This window comes from Pectinophora gossypiella, chromosome 21, assembly GCF_024362695.1.
Source record: "Pectinophora gossypiella chromosome 21, ilPecGoss1.1, whole genome shotgun sequence".
Lineage (NCBI taxonomy): Eukaryota > Metazoa > Arthropoda > Insecta > Lepidoptera > Gelechiidae > Pectinophora > Pectinophora gossypiella.
The window spans coordinates 9,512,165-9,537,987 of NC_065424.1; the positions used below are offsets into that span (position 1 = coordinate 9,512,165).

The 25,823-nt window shown below is 39.3% G+C and overlaps 1 protein-coding gene across 1 annotated transcript in view; it reads left to right on the top strand.

The window, feature by feature from the left end:
* Nucleotides 1–25,823, top strand: part of LOC126376756 (uncharacterized) — a 248,491-nt gene that overhangs the window by 97,215 nt on the left and 125,453 nt on the right. Inside the window, exon 7 of the mRNA XM_050024326.1 lies at nucleotides 8,382–8,519. Within this exon, the coding sequence (XP_049880283.1) occupies nucleotides 8,382–8,519 (138 nt within the window). The remainder of the gene's footprint in view (nucleotides 1–8,381; nucleotides 8,520–25,823) is intronic.

Sequence of the window (25,823 nt, forward strand, 5' to 3'; positions counted from 1 at the left end):
TTTGAAACCATGTCACATTAACTTTTTTGCAAATTAAACCGTAAGTCTCATTAAATGTCAAATATAATAGTGCGACAAGGTTCTAAAGTGGGTTCATAATATAGCTCATGACTGTACAGTCTACACACCCACTCCTCGCCAGCCATGTCTAAGTCACATGTAATAGTGGTGAGCCTATTGCAATTAAACCGTACACAAATACTTGAAACCACGTGATGTTAATTATCTAAGATCCAAACATACATTCAAACTCGAATTCGAACCCGTGACTACGATGTAAGTCACGGGTTCTAAAGTCCGACCAGGGTTATCACGAATAAACCGAACAACCGTTAATCTTTCGCTCGATCAAAACGAAATAGGTATTTGAAAGACAAATTATAAAATGGTGCTAATTCCTGCAGACACCATCTAATTTTATTTAAATTTATACCTAACATTTTCGTATCCGCTGAAAAAGACAGGGACGGGTAATCGACAGGCATAAAATTTATGGAAAACACGTCAATTTTAAGCAGAAATATATGACAACAGTCTAAAAATTTTACATCAGCCAATAACCCGACAGAATTAAGCAGACAGCGCGTCAAACGGATTACATACCAGCGAGATGCCTATTTTATTCGCCCGGGTTATTTATTCGAAAATAAAATAATAAAGTGTTCTAAATTCTTATTCGCTCCAGCATAAATAATTTAATAACGCTTTTTCATGAAATGACGCAATAATTTAAGATTGTTTCAAAAAGCATATTATATGTTAATTATATTTTATAGTTATCTTAATGTGAACTCTGTCTCTAATTGGGCGGTCGGGGCGCGTCCTGTTCACGCGAGACAACGGATGGTGGATACTGGTTATAACTGGTTTAAAAAATATATAATTTAAACAATGGTGCTGGTTCCTCTACACACCATCTAATTTTATTTTAAGTTATATCTGTCATTTTCTTATCCGCCGAAGAAGAAAGGGACGGGTAATCGACGGGCATAAAATTCATGGAACACTCGTCAATTTTACCAATAACCCGACAGAAGGTTGCGAGCACACGTCAAACGGGTTGGATACCAGTGAGATGCCTATTTTATATGCCTGGGTTATTTATTCATTTTAAAATAAACAGTTGCCAATCATCCGTCTCTTTCCGTTTTCGGCGGATAAGATGGCGGGTAGGTATACCTTAAAATTAAATTAAGAGGTGTCTGCAGGAATCCGGGCCGATATCAACTTTATTTTTCCAATTATCGCCCAACATAATAGTATAAGACTGTGACGTCACAGCGATACAAGTAGGCAATAAATTGATTCTGTCGAGAGTGCCGCTATCTGGGGTCGGCAGGCTATCAGGAGTCGCCTGGCTATCGCCTGGTGACCGCTAGATAGGTATTCTTAGCACGCCACCGGATACAGATTCTACACTAATTTTTCCCTTAACCTTTACTCTTGCTATCATATTGATATTATAGACAAATAGATGATAACATATTTCGGAAGATTTTTAATTATTTATATTATACCGTGCCACGTAACAGCCTCCGTGGTCTAGTGGTTAGAGTCAGGCTCACGATTTGGAGGTCCGGGTTCGATTCCCGATGGGGACATGGTCGAAATCACTTTGTGAGACTGTCCTTTGTTTGGTAAGGACTTTTCAGGCTTGAATCACCTGATTGTTTGAAAAAGTAGGATGATTCCGTGCTTCGGAAGGCACGTTACGCCGTTGGTCCCAGCTATTAATAAAACACCTCGACCAACCCGCAGTGCAGCAGCGTGGTGGAGTATGCTCCATATCCCCTCCGGTTGATTGACGGGAGGCCTGTGCCTAGCAGTGGGACGTATATAGGCTGTATATGTATAAGTTTATTGTACCTAATGAGATAATGATGATGGAGATATGGCGTAAAAGACGATATAGTGACTAAGATTGAGAAGGGACTGTTAAGTTGGTTTGGACGCGTAGAGCGGATGAAGGATAATAGGATTACGAAAGCGGTATATAAAGCGAAGATTGATAGTAGGGCTGGCAGAGGAAGACCTAGAAGGACGTATATTGACCAAATTGGAGATGTCCTTAGAACAGGTTCAGTACGATCTACTTCACAGCGTGCGTGTATGAAACAATTGATGATGTGGAGGAAGCAAGAGAAGTGTGTCAGGATCGAAGCAAATGGAATTCCATAGTCACTGTTTACCCGGCGTGACTGTGTTGCGGCGTGAGTGTATATGCTGATGTTTATTGTATCTACAACATACGTGCTTCGGAACTAGTGATGTGCCATTCCCGGGAATGTTACCATTTTTTTAAAACTTCAATAGTAAGACACTCACTTTCAAATTGTTCTTTCTTATGTTCTGAGAATATCTGCTTGAAGGCAAAGTGGTAATGTTCTATTTTACATAACTTTTTACTTGCGGGAATGTTTCCAAAGTGGGAACACAGGGAAATAGTCGTACGCGTTTAACCTTCCAACTTGCAAGTACTTGTGAAGACCCAACTCTGTCTACCCTATTGGGGATCACAGGCGAGGGCTCTGACTAACTGATATAATATGCAATAATGTATTAATTATAGTATTTCTCTCAAAATAGCGCAATTAGTGGTTGATATTGCCTCATTAAAGACATTGTACTTTATCAATTATATATAATTACTTCTTATAATAAAGACCAGTTAAAGAACAGTCGTCAAATTAGAGAGTTTTATTTGTTTATTAATAGACATATCGCGTGTTGTGTGAGTATCACGTTTTAGGAAGGCGTAAACCCCATTAGTTAGAGGGAGAGAGCGATATACCACTTTCTCGCTCCCGCACGTTACTTATATCAGAAATTGTTAAGATAACAGCGTCACGCCTGTAACCTCGAAGGTCGGCAGAGGTGTATACTACATACACGCACTCCTCGCCAGTAGGACCCCGATACCGACCCCGCCGGCGTGGTCGACGATTTCCCTCAATCAGCGCTTATCGCTATCGACCTGGTTACTATTTACTGATGTAAGTGAGTAATCGTTACATGAGCCATGTCAGGGGCCTTTGGCGGCTCAATCATAACCCCGACATCAGGGTTGATGGGGCTGGTATTCCACCTCATAACCCACACGATAAGAAGAAGCTATCGACCCACTGGGGTCGATTAATTCTTTCAAATTTTTTTGCCTCTCAGACGACGCCCTGATTCGCGCCAAACTGGGCACCCTCAGGCCTGTTGTCTTAAATGTTGTACCGGGTGAGAGCCTTCAGCGCTTCCCATTTGTCCGGCCAAGTAGTTAATGCTCAAGTAGTCAAACCCCTCGCCAGTTATGTTTAAGTCCCATGTAATAGCGGCGAGCATATTCCCATTAACCGGGCACAAATCCTGGAAACCACGTCATATTAATTATCTGTGATCCAAACATGAATCCAAAGTCGTAAAATCGAATTCAGTGCTTTTGAACCCGACGATGTAACAAGATGGGCGGATGTGGTCAAAAAGGACCTGTGCTTGTGCAATGTCTCCGAGAACGACACGTCCGATAGAGAGAAGTGGAAGAGAAGTACGAAGAAGGCAGACCCCACCATCAGGTGGGAATAATAAATGCCAAGGAGAGAGAGAGAGATGTAAGTCACGCGTTCACGGAACAGGGCAATCACGAATTCACACAAAAATAATAACGTTACAATATCCTCCATAATGACATGTTTATCAGCAGTTGAAGTCCGCCTGATCTCATCTGTTTGTACGTCTACCGAGCGCTATCGGGTGTCGAAGGTGGGGGTGACACCCCGGGTGATACGGTGGGACAAGGGGCCGCGACCCCAAGATTGTGGAACACTCACTGGGGACGTAAGGTCACCCTGCGTATACGCTGATATGGACACTGAGCAGTGAAATCTGCACGCGTTGCTCTATCGCGTCTAGCGCGGTAAAATAGGCTTTCGTTTCTACTTCTATCGTGTGAGGTGGATTACCTTTTTTTTTGACATGACTTATTGTAGATTTGACAAATGAGGAGCGCAGGCCTGAGTGTGCCCAGTTGGGTCCGAGAGGAAAAATATTTGAAAGAATTAATCGACCCTAGTGCATAAGCGCTGATTGAGGGAAGTCGTCGACCACGCCGGCGGGGTCGGCATCGGGGTCTAAGGTGGGTTACCAACGACACGACAATTGTCAAACAAACATCAACATGAAATTATGTAATATTATCGATCGATTCAATAAATTTTGTCGAAATCGATAAGTTTGCGATTTCCCTAACACGAGCGTGCGTGACACGTGATTTTGTTTGTATTTTGACAGAACGAAATAACTTATTTGGGTTCACATATTAGCACCAATCGCTCATCATCATCAATTTAAGAGCCACGCTCTTGTCGGTGCAGCATCTTTCACGCTACTTTTTTAGGAAAAAATAAGGCAGTGGTTTCCCTCTTGCCTTCCGCTTCGCAGTACTCTGTCTGACGCGAGTGGGATGGCGCCCAGAGTAGTCTTTTTCAAAGCCATACTAGGGGTTGTATTAATAAACTAACCTCAGCTTCGAGACTGCTGTCAAGATCGTGTCAATGTGACAGTTCTTATATACAGGAACTTGAGCATGGTCTTGAGGGCGTCTCAGCTGAGATTAGTTTATTAATACCACCCTGAGACTCCTGTCCTCCGCCTTTGAACAGTACTGACAGTCGATAAAACGACTAAAATTTTATCGCGTTGCGCATATTAGCTCTACAGGATATAAACTGGTTGAACACAACGTCGACATCACAAGTCGTGATATTTTCAAATAAACACGCGTGCCGTATGTTGTTGTGTACGAGTATCGACTGTGTGCTGTGACGTCACATTCGATATAATATGAAGTAAATAAACAAATGTTATGAAAACTGCGTATCTGATTTGGTAACTGCGCATGAGTTTCGTGTTGATGTCTATCCATTTTATAAGGATTTTTGTGACACCGTACCGAATACAGAGGGGAATGATTCAACTCTAATATTTTAATATATTTTTATTAAACTCAAAAGTTTTATGAAGTGAAATCTTCCATCGCGTAACTATGGAATTTAAAACAATAAAAAAACACAAAAAGAACATGAATTTTCAATTCTACTTGATATTTAGACAGAATCATGAATCATCCCCCTCAGTATAAAGCATTGAGTTGCTTATCTCTGATATGTCGCTTACCTATTATGTGATTTAGTATATCTATAGTCCTATACATTTCAGATTTAGTACCAATGCTCGCCACTGGCGACGTCTTGTAGTTTGGATGCTATATTACCATAGAATAAGGGATAGTACTACGTATAGGACGGTAAAGGTTTAAACACCTCCCCCCCCATGACATAGTTTAGTCTTCAATCGTATCGGCGTCAGAAGTCACACACACAGATGCGCGTGTACGATAACGTCAATGTGTAGTGTCTGTGTAAAACGAGGTTGTTTGTATGAAGTGTCCGGGTGTGATATTACTCTATTTCCGTGTATGAGCTTACATGTGGTAATAAGTGCCATCTAGTGACGGCGTGTGATCATTATGAACAATATTAGTGCTCGCCAACGGCGCTGCGTACGCGCGCGATTTAGCCCCAACTTTTATTACATATTTATTGATTTTCATAAGATTACAATGAATTATACACGATATGTTAATAATACGTGTAAGATATTTCCACATAAGTACATGTACAATCAACCACATTATCCAGTATAAACGTATTAATTTTCAATTTTGTTTAGATGTTGAAAAAAGGTAACAAATTATACAAAATAAAGAAATTAGCTGAGGACTTGAATAATACATTTAAATCTTGGTAAATACAGTATGTCTATGAAAAGACATCACATCACTAATTTAAGAGCCACGCTCTTATTGGTGTAGCATTCTGCATTCTTGTCTATCAAAGGCCAATTCCTTCATTATAAAACACGACGTTCACTGTTTGTGGTCTTCCCCTTCCTCTCTTTCCTTGTAGCTTCCCTTCTATGATGTTTTTTTAATAAATTCGCCGTGTCTTATTAAGTGTCCAATCATCTTGCCTCTTCTGTCCTCAGTAACTCTGAATAATTGTCTCTTTTCCCTTACTCTTACTAGCACTTCCTTATTAGTAACTCTTTCAGTCAAACTTATCCTTTCCATCCTCCAAAAAAAAAACATATTTATTCAGTTTATGGCGTAGAACCCTCTTTTTTACGTAGAATATTTGTAACTCTATAGTAATAGTATCCTGGCGCTTAGATATTTTTTCCCAGTATTTATTTACCAATTATCATCCACACCATTACTTAACAATAATAATAACAAACTAAACTGAAATCACACGATGCAACTCGCTAACACACATTAGCACTATCAAGATATCGAAATATTCGTGCCAATAACTTTATTTACGTAATTTATGTTTATGTAACTTATCCCGCCCTGTGTCATTGGCTCTTGAACTTGAATGACTTTTTTGTTTTTGATTCAACTCTGTTAGATCATATCATAGTCAACTGGGGGTGTTAAAAAGACCACTTGGAAGCAATCCATCTAAAAAGCGATATTGAATTTTGACATTTGCGCCTGTAAAATTAAGTGCGCAATGCCAACAAATGTCAAAAAGCAATATTGCTTTTTTTTTTTGTTTTCCCCGAAGGGTAAGGCAAAAGGAACTATGCCCATACAGCCATGTCTTAAGTATTTTTTCTTTCTTGATGATTAATGAAATAATGAAAGGTGATGAATGATGATGATGAAACCTAAGCCCCCACCCTCTGAGTAGACTCCTACTCCGAACCCCAAACGAATTAACTCAAAAGTCCGCATAAACTTTCGAGTTATGAAGCGGCTTCCTGGCACGAAGCGAAAATAGGCAGATACACTTTGTTTATTGAATACTCCGATATAATAACACTCGCGAATGTCTTCCGACTAACTTAATGCGATCATTAACCACAAAACACCACTTCGTATTAATTATTTAGATTATTCAACAAAGAAAGCAACTGTCCCGTTCCCGTTTCCCGCCAAAAAGCCAAAAGCAATATTGCTTTTTTAGGTGAATTGCTTCTATGTGGGGTCAATGAGAATTGGCTTAAAAATCTCATAACCGGGCCAGAAAATTAAAAAAAAAACTTTGTTTTAAATACATGTACTGTTTGTAAACATTTGACGTCGATATTTTTTCCTGATAAACATTTGTTCGGATGGCAAAATACTGGACTGATAATGTTTAACAAAACATTGAAAATTACATAATCAAGGAGGGTTATTAAAATGGTTGAAGAGCTACATAAAGCTGAAATGACAATGTGTAACCAATACATACATACATAAACAGCCTATATACGTCCCACTGCTGGGCACAGGCCTCCCCTTAATCAACCGGAGGGGGTATGGAGCATACTCCACCACGCTGCTCCAATGCGGGTTGGTGGAGGTGTTTTTACGGCTAATAGTCGGGACCAACGGCTTAACGTGCCCTCCGAAGTACGGAATCATCTTACTTTTTCGGACAATCAGGTGATTCAAGCCTGAAAAGCCCTTACCAAACAAAGGACAGTCTCACAAAGTGATTTCGATAATGTCCCCATCGGGAATCGAACCCGGACCTCCAGATCGTGAGCCTTACGCTCTAACCACTAGACCACGGAGGCTGTGTAACCAATATTCAGAGCAATTAAAATATTATCTTATTTATATGTAATGTAAGGTTTAAGTAGAAAAATCTGCCTTAGAGAACGCTACACCAACAAGAGCGCGGCTCTTAAGTTACTGATGGTGACTCTGAAAATCCTAAGTAACTCGTCTTCTTCTCTCGTCTGGCCTGTGACGTCAAAAACCGACATCAACCCTGGCGTCAGGGTTACTATTGAGCATTACTAATGGGTTACCATTCAAATTAAAAAATATCTTTATGCAGTAGCTAACATAGTTACAATTTGAATCGTCAGCTTTTACATAACAAACGTCTCATCCGCCTAAAACTTCTGCAGCTTTTCACATCCTGTATAGCCGGGGAAAAGTAAAAAAAAAGACCTTGGCACAGGGCCTTAGACGTTCTTAAAAAAAAAAAACATAGAATAGTGTTACTCATTACATCACAAAGAGAACATTTTGGGACGACCCAAGAAAGTGTGGATGGATTGTGTAAAGAAGGATATTATGTATGTGAAAGGTGTGAGTAGTCATCCTAGTCATCTCAGACTGACAGAAATTAATGGATGAGGAATACATGTTGTGCTGACCACACCTAGAGTGGGATACGGACAGGAGGATGATGGACGGGACTTGAACCCGCAGCTCATGTCAAGCCGGGACTAGCGGAGGAGGACTCGGTGGTGTGATGAACACCCTTGTTCCGGCTTGAAGTCCCGTCTGATTCAGAAACTGATATCTGACCTCATATTCTTATTGTTTCCAGAATAAGCAAGCGTACTTCCCGATCTTCGACGAGCAGCACCCGCGGCCGCCGCGCTCGCGACCCAAGGACGCGCAGGGCACCGTACGAGCCTGCACCGCCTGCCACCATCACCTACTACAGCAGTGGAATACCTACCAGGTTAGTCCTCAATTTCGTCATCAGTGCCGAGATAAACGCCTCGGCTGCTATATCTTTCGTGATAATTCTCTTATATTATTTACTTCATACCTATTGCCAAGAAAGTGGACCGCTAGTTGAAAAAGTGAAAACAGTCAAATCAAAGATTTATTTGGAAGTCAAAGTGTGAATTTTTTGTGAAAACTTCGTCGAGGAATAAAAATATATCAGTCATGGATCCTACTCCTGTCCTACCTACTTTTTTGGGATGTTTTTAGAAACATCAAGTTATTGGTCGTCAAAGATTGCATGGCAGATAAATTTTAAGGAAACTTCGTCATTTTTATTAATTGTAACTGGTTCTTTTTAACGTTCTTAAAGGAGCTTAATGACATTTTCATGTGTGATATTCTATATATTACGTATATCTTGTTTCCATAATATATACTCTAGTTCGACATTTATTGTGCCCTCGAGTTTGTTTATGAAACAAGTTGCGATTAAGTTGTATAGGACAGTTGAACAACGTCGGGTGTCATCTGTCATTGGATGGGCGACTTACCGTGTGTCAACTTACCACACAAGTGCATGTCAGACGCATGCGCTCCTTACTCCTTAGCGGCTTACGGCCATTTAGACTAAAGACCCAGAGGGGGTGAGGTAAATCTAGCTCGGCGCCCGATACAAATTGGTGCGGGGCGGGGAGTTACCGTTCTATCGCGCGATCATTTCGGGCACTTTATACCCACATAACAGCCTCCGTGGTCTAGTGGTTACAGCGTTAGGCTCACGATCTGGAGGTCCGGGTTCGATTCCCGATGGGAACATTGTCGAAATCACTTTGTGAGACTGTCCTTTGTTTGGTAAGGACTTTTCAGGTTTGAATCACCTGATTGTCCGAAAAAGTAAGATGATTCCGTGCTTCGGAGGGCACGTTAAGCCGTTGGTCCCGGCTATTAGCCGTAAAAACACCTCCACCAACCCGCATTGGAGCAGCGTGGTGGAGTATGCTCCATACCCCCTCCGGTTGATTGAGGGGAGGCCTGTGCCCGGCTGTGGGGCGTATATAGCCTGTTTATGTATACCCACATAAATATATGACACAATATTTGTATTAACTTATATTATCCTGACGTTACGTATAGGTAGGTATGCTGGTGGGTGTGTCTCTTTGGAAACGGAACAAGTTCGACTTTGCCCTACATATTCGTGCATACACAATTTGACTGCGATAGAAGGACTTGTTAATTTATTATTATCACTTGCTTGCTATATCTATTTGACGTCACTTATTGTGCTACTCGGTTTGCGCTTTGGACAACTCTATTTGCGCTTTACCGGCTGAACTAACGACTTGAACCTGTTTTACGTGACTTTGTGCTTTGTTTGTCGTGGGTTTTTTTTTTCATAGAGTTATCCAAATTATTATGCAAAAAATTTATGAATAATGGCTTACACTAGTGATAATTGTCCGATAATAGGGAAGTTTCGAACTAGTCAAATCAGTTAATTTTACTAAACGTCAAAACACGAAATTACTACGGAATGTGTATGAATAAGCAACCTGTGACGTCATCGAAAAACGTGACAAAATGTCGCACTTATTATTATATTTTTGTTTATTAAAATTCATAAACAGGTTAAATAGAAAAAGAAAACGCTTTTTGTCATCTTCAGATCAGGGGGGTTAAAATGGCCACATCGAAGCAATTTATCTCGCATTTGTTTGCATTGCGCACTTACCTTTATATGCCCAAACGTCAAATTGCAATATTGCTTTCTTAGATTAATTGCTTCGATGTGGTCATTTTAACCGCCCTGTTTTTATTTAGTAATCAGAATTTCGTAATTTATCTTTGACCTAGGAAACTGCCCAATTATCAAGAAATGTAATTATCTTTTGCTCCGAGACACTCCCAGTCTTGCGGAGAAGTGATAATTCCACAATAAAGAAAATAAAACTAGATTAAATACATATTATAAAAGGTGTTAGTGACATCGTAACGAATACTGAGGGGGGTGATTCGGCTCATGATTCTGAGTTGATATCTAGTGGAATTTTCCGTCGCAAAAGCATAAAAATAAAACTGAAAAATAATTTGAAAAAAAAAAAAAACACTTAACTTTTCATGAATTTTCCGACAGGAAATTCCACTTGACATCAACTCCAAATCATGGTCACCCCAAACAAGTACGTGTGGGTGTTAGTGACACCGTAACGAATACTGAGGAGGATGATTTAGCTCATTATTCCGAGTTAATATGATTTTTCCATCGCAAAAGTACAAAATTGAAAATAATTTAAAAAACGCAAGAATCGCCATGAATTTTGCGACGGGAAATTCCACTTGATATCAACTCAGAATCATGGTCTGAATCATCCCCCTCAGTATTCGTTACTATGTCACTAACACCCAGTATATTATTCGCAAATACGCTCAGACGGTGTATACCTAAACATAATTATGGCATTGTAATCAAATCCATATAATCACGATTAGCGTAATATAATCCACTCGGCGCCTGACGTCTGAGTTGGCAGATATTAACGTGTTGCATAGCGTATTAGCACATATTAACTAGTTAGCTAGTAGGTAAGTTGTACTATGACACTGCTTAGTCATCTCTGTTAAGTTGGGCAATATTAAAGTAAAGTAAAGTTTATTATTAGAATCCACAAAAAGACAAATACAGTAACAATTGACTTATAGTTAAGAGTACAGCATCTCTTTGTGGAGGGCCGATGCCTATACTAGGTGGAAACCTGTATTATAGGTCATCGGTCCTTATTTTAAGTTGTACCTGTCATTTTCTTATCCGCCGAAAAGCAAAGGGACGGGTAATCGACAAGCATAAAATTTATGGAACACACGTCAATTTTAAGCACAAATCCAAAACTACCCTATAACATTTTTACATTGGCTTATAACCCGGCAGAATTATAAAACTAACTCTCCTCGTAATATGCCTTTCATCCCTCATTACATACCCATACCATGCTAACCTGCTGCTCCTCAATTTATGTTAATATTGTATCACCCGGCAGAAGTATAACTTAAAGTAAAATTAGGTGTCTGCAGGAATCGGGGCCATTACCTATTTAGTACGGTCACGAGTACTAATATGTATACATTTTGAAACCATGTCACATTAACTTTTTTGCAAATGAAACCGCAAGTCTTATTAAATGTCAAATATGGTAGTGCGACGAGGTTCTAAATTGGGTACATGTTATTGCTCATGACTGTACATGGTAAACGAGTTCTTTTAAAAACTTTGAAACTTTGTTCTTGACATGGTGGGCGAATTCAATGAAAAAGTATCTTCAACAGTTTAAAGCTGACATATTCAGGAGAGAGGAAGGGGTAGACCTAGGAGGACATTTATGAAACAAAAGAGAAGGTGCAGGTCGTGTCGTATCAGAAGGTGAAGGATTTGGCGGGAAGAAGAGATGAATGGCGATTACTCCACCGACAAGAGCGCAGCTCTTAAATAAAGAGAGAGAGATTCAGGACCGAATATAGTCGCCGTATCACCGACTATGATATTGGCCAACTAGTCGGCACATCTCTACTAGTCACTATTGGTTACGTGACAATCACGCCCCCAATGAAAGCACATATCCATTATCCAGTGTCCACGTCAAACACAATCGCCCCACTATCATATAAATGTATTATATTGTTTTATTTTTTATAATTGGCCCCCTTATCAAAGGTCTTAGGCCGCGGTAGGCAGGGCCGGGCCATCTAGTTAGCAGATAACACCGACCATGTTTACGATACACAACTTTTGCGATAAACAGGAATATACTTTATAATACTTACTGACTCAATAAATGTCTGGGTTGCTTGATTTATTAAGTAAACGGACCACAACGGTATCGCAAGAAAGTTGTTGAAAATAGTGTTGTTGAGTGCAATATTTTTTTATGTCAAGTAAATTAATTTATTTATTTACTTGATACCTCCACCGTCCAGCTGCAGTGAAACAGCGTGGTGGAGTATGCTCCATACCCCCTCCGGTTGATTGAAGGGAGGCCTGTGCCCAGCAGTGGCGTATATAAGCTGCTTATGATGGTTTATGAAATAAATTTAATAGGGTAGTTACTTCGTTTTCTTTTCATCAACTTACTTGATTGCTATCATTATATTTGTACAAAATTTTCCTGTACCCAAAGTTTGCCTGGAAGAAATTGCTGCATGCAATAAGGCCGCCTGTTGTGCTTTTCTGTACATGTTGTCCTAAGCTCTGTATTTTGTGTCCATTGTCCTCAATAAAGTATTTTATGTATCTACTTGAACATTATTCTCTTATTAATCTGAAATCCGTTTTCAATGTCTCACCTAACCTATCACGTCTAACAGAAAGCTCGGTGAGGCGTAGGTACTTAGTTCATGATGCGATGCGATGGATGTACCTCTGACTACCCCAACTGATACAGTCGTGAGTTTGTGTATTTTGTATGTCTGTCCACTGATATCGGTCGAGGTGAATCCTTCAACTCGGTTTTATTTCGTGTTTTACGATACTACAACAGTAAAGTTGTGTGTTTATGATTATTATTGTTATTCATAAATTATTGTGTAGTTTTTTTACGGCTAAGGGAGCAAGGTGGCGACTCCCGGGCCGGGCATTACCTATCGCAGCATATTGCCCTCGGCTTCCAACGGGGTGACTCTGTGAGCGTGATGGGCACATTCGGTGTAGAGGTGGTAAAAGAGAGCATTTTTACTTACTTACTTTTACTGTACTTTTGTTCCATTTTTAGGGTTCCGTAGTCTAATGACACAATGGCCCCGATTCCTGCAGACACCGCCTAATTTTATTTTAAGTTATATCCGTCATTTTCATATCCGTCGAAAAGGAAAGGGACGGATGATTCACAGCTCTAAATTTTAGGAAGAATGAGTAAATGAATGAATAACCCGGGCGAATCAAAAAGGTACGTCGCTGGTATGCAATCCGTTTGACGTGCTGTCTACTTAACTGTGTCGGGTTATTGACGGATGTAAAATTTTTAGACGGTTGGTTTAGATTTGTGCTTAAAATTGACGTGTGTTCCATAAAATTTATGCTTGTCGATTACCCGTCCCTTTCCTTTTCGGCGGATAAGAAAATGACAGATATAACTTAATATAAAATTAGATGGTATTTACAGGAATTAGCACCATTGCGTCATGGAAAAAGATTAAATTTACCTATATCTAGACTCGTCCTACATTCTTCTAGCCCATATGTGATGGCCATCAAAATTTATAATAAACTGCCTAACATATTAAAAAAAGAAAAAGGTGACAAAATCTTTATTAAAAATATAAAAGAACTTCTCATTAATAAATGTTACTATAGCACTAGTGAATACCTTAATGATACTGATGTTACTATTTGAAAAGCTTCCTCCTCTCTTTTAAACTTCTATTTTGTTGTGCCCGCAAGGGTCTGTGATGTGAAACTCATTATGTAACTTACAAACTTGTACACCATCATAGTATGCAAATAAAGAATATTGAATGACACGACGAACTTATTAAAAACATCATAGAAGGAAAGAGAGTAAGGGGAAGACCAAGAAGAGCTTACGTGGAACAGATTACTCTTTTTGATTATTATTTTTTTTATTTTAAAGAAATGTCAAGGAATTGGCCTTTGATAGACTGGAATGGAAAATGCTACACCGACAAGAGCGTTGTTCTTAAATTGATGATGATGATGTAGCCAAATGGCAAAAACGGAACCCTTATGGATTCGTCATGTCTGTCTGTCCGTCCGTCCGTATGTCACAGCCACTTTTTTCTTAAACTATGTATAAGAGCTATACTGTTGAAACTTGGTAGATGTATTCTGTGAATCGCATTAATATTTTCACAGAAAAATAGAATTAAAATTAGAAATAAAAAATATAATAATAGAATTAATTAAAAATAGAATAGTTTTAATTATTTGTAATGTTAAATTTTTATATTATTTTTGTAAAAAATACATAGTCTAAAATATATTTAAATACATATACAGATAGCACCTAAAAGATAAATTATAAAATTCTGACTACTGAGTATTTTTTCTATTTAACTTTATATATCAATTTTAAAATAATAATTAATAATAATAATAATTAATAATTTTATTAATAATATATTTTTTTTAATTTTCATTAAGAAAAATGTAACAATAATTGCGACATTTTTTCACTATTTTCTATGACGTCACAGTGTGCTTTTTCATACAAATTCCATAGTAATTTCGTGTTTTGACGTTTAATAAAAAGTAACTGATTTGATTAGTTGGAAACTAGCCTTTTCTACGCACATCAACTTCGGTTCAAATGATAAAATGTTTTTTATAATAGTTATGTTTAATTACCTCCGCGTTAAGTGTATTTGTAAATAAAATTTATAACAGGACGATAATAATTAACAACACGTGTATATTATAGTATACCAGCCTCCGTGGTCTAGTGGTTAGAGCGTTAGGCTCACGATCTGGAGGTCCGGGTTCGATTCCCGATGGGGACATTGTCAAAATCACTTTGTGAGACTGTCCTTTGTTTGGTAAGGACTTTTCAGGCTTGAATCACCTGATTGTCCGAAAAAGTAAGATGATTCCGTGCTTCGGAGGGCACGTTAAGCGTTGGTCCCGGCTATTAGCCGTAAAAACACCTCCACCAACCCGCAGTGGAGCAGCGTGGTGGAATATGCTCCATACCCCCTCCGGTTGATTGAGGGGAGGCCTGTGCCCAGCAGTGGGACGTATATAGGCAGTTTATGTTATGTATGTATATTGTGTAGATACACTGCTCGCTAGCTATGTTGAAGTCCCATATAATAGGGGCGAGCCTATTGCCATTGGGCCGCCAAAGGCCCCTGACATGGCCTACGCAACGTTTTTATACTTACTTACTAAATAGTAGCTGCTTAACATGCCTTCCGTTCCTTCCTTGAGCCGTGTTAGGGGCCTTTGGCGGCTCAGTAATAACCCTGGCACCAGGGTTGATGAGGTTGGTAAGTCACCTCACAACCCACACGACAGAAGAACATGCCTTCCAAAACACGAATCTTACTTTCGCACAATCGAGTGATCAGCCTGCAATGTCATAACCGAACTAGCGGTCACAAAGTGATTTTGTGATATGTCCCCACCGGGTTTTGAACCCGAGACGTACCTCTGGATCGCGAGCCCACAGTGGCCAACGGATAATAAAAACGTGTATCGAATTAACTCCCAAATTACGCGAACCGCTTCTCAGGACTCCCAAACTTTCACAGTAATGTCGCAAATGTAAATAGTGTACACACGATATGTTTGCCAAAGTGATTATTGTCTGTGGTGCCACCGGTTTGACCCAGAAACGATATCGCGAAGTGCGCCGTGTCATTCTAACCTAACCGTCGGCGCGTACGCACGCACGTATTCACACCGTTTATTTATCTATACAATTTGTAAATACCTCGAAAACGAGACAGTGATCACATACACACGAAAACATATTTTAGTGCAGATTTTTTTTTGTTACGTGACTTATTGTAGTATCGTTAAAAAAAAGAGTGCAGTGATAATGTGTGAATGTCAGAGGTTTGTGCGAGTAGTCTTGTAAGTGAAGGATTGCAGTGTCCTAAAGTGGTGGCGAAAGGATATGGGATGTTGGATCGGATGTGCAAAACGGAGGACAAGGCGCCGATGAATCTTAAGGTATATATAATACCACCACCACAAGCAGAGCTAACATGGGCCACGTGAAAAACTTATCGATCGATTCATTAAATTTTGATGAACTCGCTAAGTTTTTTACAGAACGTAAAAAACTTAGCGAGTATTTTGACAGAACGACATGACTTATTTAGGTTTACATAGGCCCGATTCCTGCAGACACCGCCTAATTTTATTTTAAATATCCGTCATTTTCATATCCGTCGAAAAGGAAAGGGACGGATGATTCATAGCTCTTAATTTTAGGAAGAATGAGTAAATTAATGTGTCGGGTTATTGACTGACGTAAAATTTTTAGACGGTTGGTTTATATTTGTGCTTAAAATTGACGTGTGTTCCATAAATTTTATGCTTGTCGATTACCCGTCCCTTTCCTTTTCGGCGGATAAGAAAATGACAGATATAACTTAAAATAAAATTAGATGGTATTTACAGGAATTAGCACCATATTAACACTAATCGACAAAAGACATAATTATATCGTCAGAATCGATAAAATTACCGTGACAAAATTTTATCACGTTGCGCATGTTAGCCCTACAGGTGTAGTGGATTACCACTTAGCAATAAGACCGCCTGTTTTACTCCTCTATTTCTCATTTGTTTGTAATTTTGTATTTCCTGCGTGTGCATCAAAATATTTCTTATGTTACCATTCATACAAAAATATAGTCACCCTCGCGTTCCTATAAGGGTGGGCAGAGACAAAAAATATCTCAACATATCCTACTATCCGTTTAAAGATAGATAATGGTGCTAATTCCTGTAAACACTATCTAATTTTATTTCAAGTTCTATCTGTCATTTTCTTATCCGCCGAAAAGGAAAGGGACGGGAAATCGACAAGCATAAAATTTATAGAACACACGTCAATTTTAAGCACAAATCTAAAACAACCGTCTAAAAATTTTAATTTATGTTGACAGCTGTATATGAATTATGTTGACAGCTGGTTAGGTTGACATTTCATTAGGACATTACTTAACAAAACTAGGAATCACAAAGTGATTTTTGTGATATGTCCCCACCGGGATTTGAACCCAACGCTCAAACCACTGGATCACAGTGGCCATTATTAGTGTAATATTTATAATAATAATTTCACATTATTTCGTTAGAATAGCAATTTACGTCAAGACCCGCTTACTAGGCATTATCTTTACGCTTCGTATTACGCCATTCATTAAAAAATTGGAAACCCACATGCTATGAACAGATAAAACTGATTAAATTGCGAAGTATCATATTCTCCTTTAACGTAGCATTTCTAAACTACTATATCCCAATTGGGGTAGTCAGAGGTGCAGTCATAAGCAAATAGTTAGACAATCAATGTATACACATAGTTAGCAACATCCAGAATGTCCAATAATTAGGTACGTTCAAGGTGGCCGTATAGATAGTAACACTCTAAGTGACCAAAAACATCGGCACAACCTGCGTGTTCAAAAAGTTGGTAACAACCTAATCCTCCACATATTTTTGAACATCTAGACTGCTTGAATACCATTGGCGCAAAGAGTGTTGTCATATTTACGACTACATAACATAACATAAACTGCCTATATACGTCCCACTGCTGGGCACAGGCCTCCCCTCAATCAACCGGAGGGGGTATGGAGCATATTCTACCACGCTGCTCCACTGCGGGTTGGTGGAGGTGTTTTTACGGCTAATAGCCGGGACCAACGGCTTAACGTGCCTTCCGAAGCACGGAATCATCTTACTTTTTCGGACAATCAAGTGATTCAAGCCTGAAAAGTCCTTACCAAACAAAGGACAGTCTCACAAAGTGATTTCGACAATGTCCCCATCGGGAATCGAACCCGGACCTCCAGATCTTGAGCCTATCGCTCTAACCACTAGACCACGGAGGCTGTCAACATAATTGATCCAAACTATTTGACATTGTAAGCATCTCGCGAATCTGGAGGATTAGGTTGTTACCAGCTCTTTGTCGCGCAGGTTGTGCCGATGTTTTTCGTCACTTAGAGTGTTACTATCTATACGGCCACCTTGAACGTCCCTAATTATTGGACATTCTGGATGTTGCTAACTATGTGTATACCTTGATTGTCTAACTATTTGCTTATGACTGTACATCCATCGCAAGATGAACTAAGCACCCACATCTTACCGAGCTTCGGTGATATAGACGTGATGCTTTGTTATATTGTGTGTATATTTCTATACAAATTCCATAAAAGTATAGCGTTTTAATGTTTCGTAAAAAGTATATTCCAATTGACTAGGTGGTCCGCTTGCCTATTGTCACATCCCGGACACTTTATACAAACAACCTCGTTTTACACAGACACCACACATTGACGTTATCGTACACGCGCATCTGTGTGTGTTACGTCTGACGCCATACGATCCAAGTCTAAACTATGTTCGAGGGGGGTGGGGTAAACCTAGCTAAGCCGCAGGTGGGGAGCGGAGAGCTGCTGTTCTATACGTAGTATTGTTCCTTATTCTATGCTATTGCCTTCACGGAATTCGCGACCTCTTGTTTGGCGGTCAAGGCTCCTAGCCATTGTACCACAGGTATCGTCGTAATATTTACTTATGTAAATTAATGTATTATGTCCGTTTGCTAAAACTACTATGTGTATAACATAATTGACCCGGGGTTCATTCGACTTGCTAAGGTCGTTACGCGGCCTGCCGCAGAGTTTGCAATTTTGATTCGGTTCTCTTTGCATACATAGAGACACCCACGCCCGTAATCCTCTAATGGGGTGGGTAGAGCTCCAAGTATTGAGGAAACAATTTGCAGCCACTTTTGACACGAATACGCCGCCTTAGAGTGAAAACCGTATACTGACCAAATTGGGGATGTATTTAGGTTTAGTACGATCTACTCTGAACGGCGTACGTCTATCAAACGATTGATGAATGTGGAGGGTGCAATAGGAGTGTCTCAGGATCGAAGCGTGAGTGTGTAAGTCAAGTCTTCGAGCAATTCTGGGGCCAAGAGCAAACCCATCAAAGGTAAAAAAAAGTGTGTCAGGATCGAAGCAAATGGAATTCCATAGTCGCTCCTTACCCCGGTGGGAAATAGGCGTGAGTTTGAAAAATCATATTCGGATGTGATTTCGTCAATCACGCACGGTATCCCTATAAGGGTGAGCAGTGTTATAGAAATTACAAATCCAAAGCATGAAATCCTGAGAGTAGATCTTTTTTGACGTGACTTATTGTAGATTTGCCGTAAAAGGCATTAGCTACATGGTCGGGCAAATAGGCAGCGCGGACGGCTCTCACCCGGTCCGTTCGCTCCGATTTTACTCAAATGAATCGACGCTACTCTGTTATCTCCCATCTCTGTCTACCCCAATAGAGATTACAGAAGTTTATATAACTATGACATTAGTAAGTGTAAATAATAATAAGTAAATATTGCCTAACCATATACAAGGAAGCACGTAGCGTCATCGTGTATCTATTTGGACAGCGATAAAACTGTTATGTTTAAACAAATTAAACATTCAATAGATTATTCGTCCGAAATAATAGAGTTTAGAACATTATTGTATGAAGACGTGGAACATAATCAAACATATTGTCATCACTAATTTAAGAGCCACGCACTTGTCGGTGTAGCATTCTCCATATTTTTAGGGAAAAATAGAGCAGTGGTTTCCCTCTTGCCTTGCGCCCCCCAATCAAACATATACGCACACAAAATGTCACGCCTGTATTCCCTAACAGGGTAGACACAGTTACGAGTAATGAGAAATCCTAAGACGCATATATTTTTATTATAAAGCGTATGGCGTTTGTCAGCTTATTGCCAATCTGCTTCTATCTGTGAACTCAAAACCCTGGTGTCAGGATTAATCCTGGCTCAATAATAATATTGAGCCGACAAAGGCCTCTGACATGGGTCATGCAACGACTACGTACTTTCATCAGTAAGTAGTAACCGGGACCAACGGCTTAACGTGCCTTCCGAAACACGAACCATCTTACTTTCGGTCAGTCAGGTGATCAGCCTGTAATGTTCTAACCAAACTAGGGATTTTCGTGATATGTCCCCACCGGGATTTGAACCCGGGACCTCCGGATCGTAAGCCGAACGCTCGAACCATTGGACCACGGAGGCCGTTACATCTAGCAATAAGGAAACAAGACCTAAACTCCTAAGTATTGGCTAGCTGACAGTCAATAGTAAGATCAATACAGACGTTGAACGTTGACTTAACCTCAAAACTGGTGTGCGTAGCTACCGGCGCCTCACGCGCAGATAAGATATGGACATTACTCAACTACTTGTGAAGTATTCGTGACTTTTATACCACTTACACTAAGACGTGCAATCTCGTGGCATGTGAGATACCAACTGTTAGTTGCGAGTATCGTGCTCCTCTTAGACCGTGAATTTATTTGAAGAGAATCGTTTACAAGATCTCGACGCAAAGCGCCAAATACGGAAGACTCGACCGAAACCCTCCTATAACTACACACTCAATTCGTCAGGCCAGCTGTATTGTGTGCCGTGTGACCGGACCTTCAAGTCGAAGTTCGGTTTCGCCAGCCACATCGGAGACCACCACAACGACGTTACAACGATGAGCTCGTTGGCGCAGCGGTAAACGCGCTCGGTCTGCGATTGTTGAAGTTAAGCAACTTTCGCAAAGGCCGGTCATAGGATGGGTGACCACAAAAAAAAGTTTTCATCTCGAGCTCCTCCGTGCTTCGGAAGGCACGTTAAGCCGTTGGTCCCGGCTGCATTAGCGGTCGTTAATAACCATCAATCCGCACTGGGCCCGCGTGATGGTTTAAGGCCCGATCTCCCTATCCATCCATAGGGAAGGCCCGTGCCCCAGCAGTGAGGACGTTAATGGGCTGATGATGAGACAAGAATGGAGAGTGCTACGCCGACAAGAGTGTGGCTCTTAAATTAGTGATGATGATATTAAAAATGTACGAGTACAATTATGGAATTTGTAATGTTAATTTGTTAACGAAAATAATTAATTTCATGAAATGAAAGATGAGATGGAATAATCTTTATTAAGAACAACGGACACAATTGTGTAACTGAGCCCGTTTGACATGTAAAATGTTTTAAGTTCACCTGTGGTAGCTTTGTAATTGGCATTTGTTTACACATATAAATATCTACTTTGTAAAAGAGGCTGTAAGCTACCCGAATAAAATAAAATAAAATAAATAAATAAATAAATATTTTACTAATAACAGTTTATTTCTTCACAGAAATATTTACTATCTGCGTTCCTTATTTTCTGGACGTAAGGACTCCACAGTTAGATTAAAAACAAAACTGTACTGGTTTATGTACTTAAAAGAGCTACATTGCTTTGAAAAATATATTTTTCAACATACTTGAAATCAGAAATCATTTATTGCAAGAAATATACGTCGCTTGCTCAATCTTGCTTTGGACACACCTCGGTTCTATTACGCTCTCGCCAAAATTATTAGCGAGTGAAAGTTGTGGTCTGTGAAGATGATGGAAAGACGAGTTTACCAGAATTAATTGGGTAGTTTCGTAGGTCAAAGATAAATTATGAAATTCTGATTACTAATAAAAAGTCTTTTATATATTTATTTACTAAAGTATTCAATACACATAGTCATTACAGGTACATGCCTATTGCGACATATATAAACAATACCTATTTCTACAATAAATTTCTATAATAAACTTTGTAATCTGAACCACATATTAACAAAAACATAAAAACAATCCCTTTTCTTTATAAATACTAACAATGATAAAGATAAGTAAAAAAAGAAACATCATAACTAACTAACTATTAACAATTACTTAGATATCTTATAGTGACGTCTGTGAATTTCGCGAACGAGCAATGATACTCAAGTCAATCAAGTCATTTAATTTATTTATGAATTTTAATAAATAAAAAGGTTCACGTTGCTTTTTCAAACAAATTCCGTAGCAATCTCGTGTTTTGACGTTTAGTAAAAAGTAACTGATTTGACTAGTTGGCAAGTACCCTATTATTATATTTTACAGTGCAAACCAACAGCGGGGAAGGCTCAGGTTGAAGTCCACTTGTATCATAATGTATTATTAATTTACGCTTCTTGCGACTTGCGACTTAACCACCACGTTGTGCGTGTCTTGTTTGTCTTTATATTCCAATTGGTTACGCGTCTGTAACTGTAACAATTGAAACTTGTAACTTGACAAAACTTCTTGTACAATACAATATGTACACAGGTGATTATAATGTGACGTGGCGCGCGTAGTTTTATGCCACTACCCGCATGTTTGACCAGCTGTCTGTCTGTCTGTGTACCCACTCTTTGTCTACTACAAAGGACTCTACTTCTATCGTATGGGTTATAAGGTTGATTGCCAAACACTGTAACCCTGGTGTCAGGAAACGACTACGTACTTACAGTCATGAGCAATATCATGTACCCACTTTAGAACCCTGTCGCACTATCATATTTGACATTTAATGAGGCTTATGGTTTAATTTGTCAGGAAAGTTAATGTGACATGGTTGCAAAGTTTATACATATTAGTACTCGTGACAGTATAAACACGTGTAAAGCACACTCTTTCCCTGTGGTTAAGTTTTCTGACAAATTAAACCATAAACCTCCTTAAATGTCAAATATGACAGTGCGGCAGGGTTCTAAAGTGGGTACGGTCACGAGCATTAATATGTATACACTTTGGTACCATGTCACATTAACTTTTTTGACAAATTGAACTGTAGGTAAGTCTCACTAAATGTCAAATATGATAGTGCGACAGGGTACTAAAGTGGGTACATGACATTGCTCATGACTGTACTAATAAAAAATATTCTTTTTCCATTTTTTTTTCATTTATTAGTATAACTATAAACGCGTGTAAGCAACCAATGAGCCCTACGCAAAATTAATAAAAAAATGTTTTTTTTTTTGTCTATTTAGTTAATTGAACATTGACATACTGACGTCATGTCTTATAAGGAAGTCAAAGAATTGGCCCTTGATAGACAAGAAAGGAGATTGCTACACCGAAAAGAGTGGTTCTTAAATTGATGACGAGTCGATTGATTGTGTTAGTACTCCGACTGACAGAAATGAATGAAAGAAGAATACATAATTTTTGTTTTTTAATAGCATTCATCCGTGCTTGAGGAAACTCACAAAGAGAAAATTAAATCGAAAAATATCTTACTTGGTCGGAACGTGAACCCGCAGCTCTTGTCAAGCCGGGACGTGCGTGGTAACCATTACACCACCGGGGCGTCCTCCCATCCTTGCGATATTCTTTTGATCTGTGATTGATTGAATTTTTTGTTTGATTTTTTTTTACTACTGTCTTCCTTTCTTGCTATCGTCATTAGGCAATCAAAAGAACACATGTTGTGCCAACCCCACAGAAAGTGGGATAAGGGCAGTAGGATGATAATGAGGCCTATCTAGTAATAACATCCTCGGTGGTCGATCTAGTGAGATCGTCGGGCTCACGGTCTGGAGATCCGTGTTCAATTCCCAAAAGTCTAAACATGGACATATAAAGGTAGATACCTTATACTAATACCGAGTATACTTTGAAATTATTCCAATTCGTTTCCATTTATCTAACAATGAATGTGTCGAAGTTTGTGAACAAAATTATAATACGAGACAAATTGAATGTTTCGCGAATGTTTTACACCTGTGTCGTTTTTATTAAAAATAAACGATTAGTTTCAATTCATTTACCACAATAACACGATATACTTAATATTTATACATATTCAAATTCAAACATATTTTTATTCAGTAGGTAATATAGTTAGACATTGAATACATTATCTCTCTCTCTCTCTCTCTCTCTCTCTCATATTATTTAAGAGCTACGCTCTTGTCAGTAGAGTAATCGCCATTCCTCTCTTCTCTCCGCCAATTCCTCACCTCCTGATATCAGGTGGCCAATCATAATCCCTCTCCGGTTCTCTAAAGTATCTATTATGGTTGAATATATTCACTCTTTGTCAAAACTATAGTGTATAGGCATTTTTACCGACTTCAAAAAAGGAGGAGGTTCTCAATTCGACCGTATATTTTTTTTTTTTTTTTTTTTTTTTTTTTTTTTATGTTTGTTCGGGCATATCTTCGTCGTATATGAACCGATTTTGATAATTCTTTTTTTGTTTGAAAGGAGATATACCCAAGGGGGTCCCATGTCAAGGAAGTCAGGATCTGATGATGGAAGACCAGAGAAATCGAGGGGAATTTTCAAAAATCGTAGGAGCGACTAGTGCGTTTGTAAAGTCATATTGATCGGATCGATCTTTAGGCTTCGGGAAAACTTCCCGACCTTCGAAAACTGGTCAGCATCAGGGAGATACCCTATGGCCTGGCAAAACTATACAACCTGGAGCAATTTTTCTTTCACGAAACGTATTTAAATCTTGATCAAATTCAATCGCCGGTGCAAAAAAACAAAATGGCGGAAAAAAAAGATGGCCGCCATACAAAATTTTGTCGATTTTGGAAGAAGCCCGTTTGGGTAAAAATAATGTATGGGGCGCTTACTCAAAACGTCATGTAGAGTACGGAAATACTTTCTGGTCACCAAAAACTGCTCCGCATCAGAGAGATACTCTACGGCCTGGCAAAACTATCGCACGTGAACCAATATTTCTTTCAGAGCACTTATTTAAATCTTGGTCAAATTCCATAGCGCGTAAAAAAAAAACAAAATGGCGGAAAAACAAGATGGCCGCCATACACAATTTTGTTTTTTCAGAAAATGTCTCGGGATATAAAATATATATCGGGGTTGTGATCGGATCGTCATGTTAAGTATGGAAATACTTCCCGATTTTCGAAAACTGCTCCGCATCAGGGTGACACCCTACGGCCTGGCGAAACTATCACACCTGAACCAATTTTTCTTTCACGAAACCTATTTAAATCTTGGTCGAATTTAATGGCCGGTGAAAAAAATACAAAATGGCGAAAAAACAAGATGGCCGCCATACAAAATTTTGTTTTTCCAGAAAATGTCTTGGGGGTAAAAATGATGTATAGGGGTGTGATCGGAACGTCATCTTTGAAAACTGCTCCCAATCAGGGAGACATCCTACGGTCTGGCAAACCTATTGCACCTGGATTTTGTTTGTTTCCACGACACCCATTTAAATCTTGGTCAAATTCTGTCGCCGGTGAAAAAAAACAAAATGGCGGAAAAACAAGATGGCCGCCATACGAAGAGGGACAGTTTCGAATAAACAGGACACGCGAGCTGCTTTAGCAGCGAGCGAACCACGCGAAATCTACTGTATCTATATGTATGCGTGAGTGTGTATGATAGCAGCTTCCACTGACAACCACATGTGTGTATGTACACATACACATGTGTGTGTGTGTGTGCGTGTGTGTGCGCGCGCGCGCGTGTGTGTGTGTGTGTGTGTGTGTGTGTGTGTGTGTGTGTGTGTGTGTGTGTGCGTGTGTCTGTGTGTGTGCGTGTATCTGTGTGTGTGCGTGTGTACGTGCGCGTGTGCTCGTGTGCGTTAGCGCGTGTGTGAGTGTGTGTGTGTAAACATGTTCATCAATAATAATTGTGATCACTACTAATAATATATTATATTATTATATATGAATATAAATCAGAAAATCTGTCTGTCTGCATCC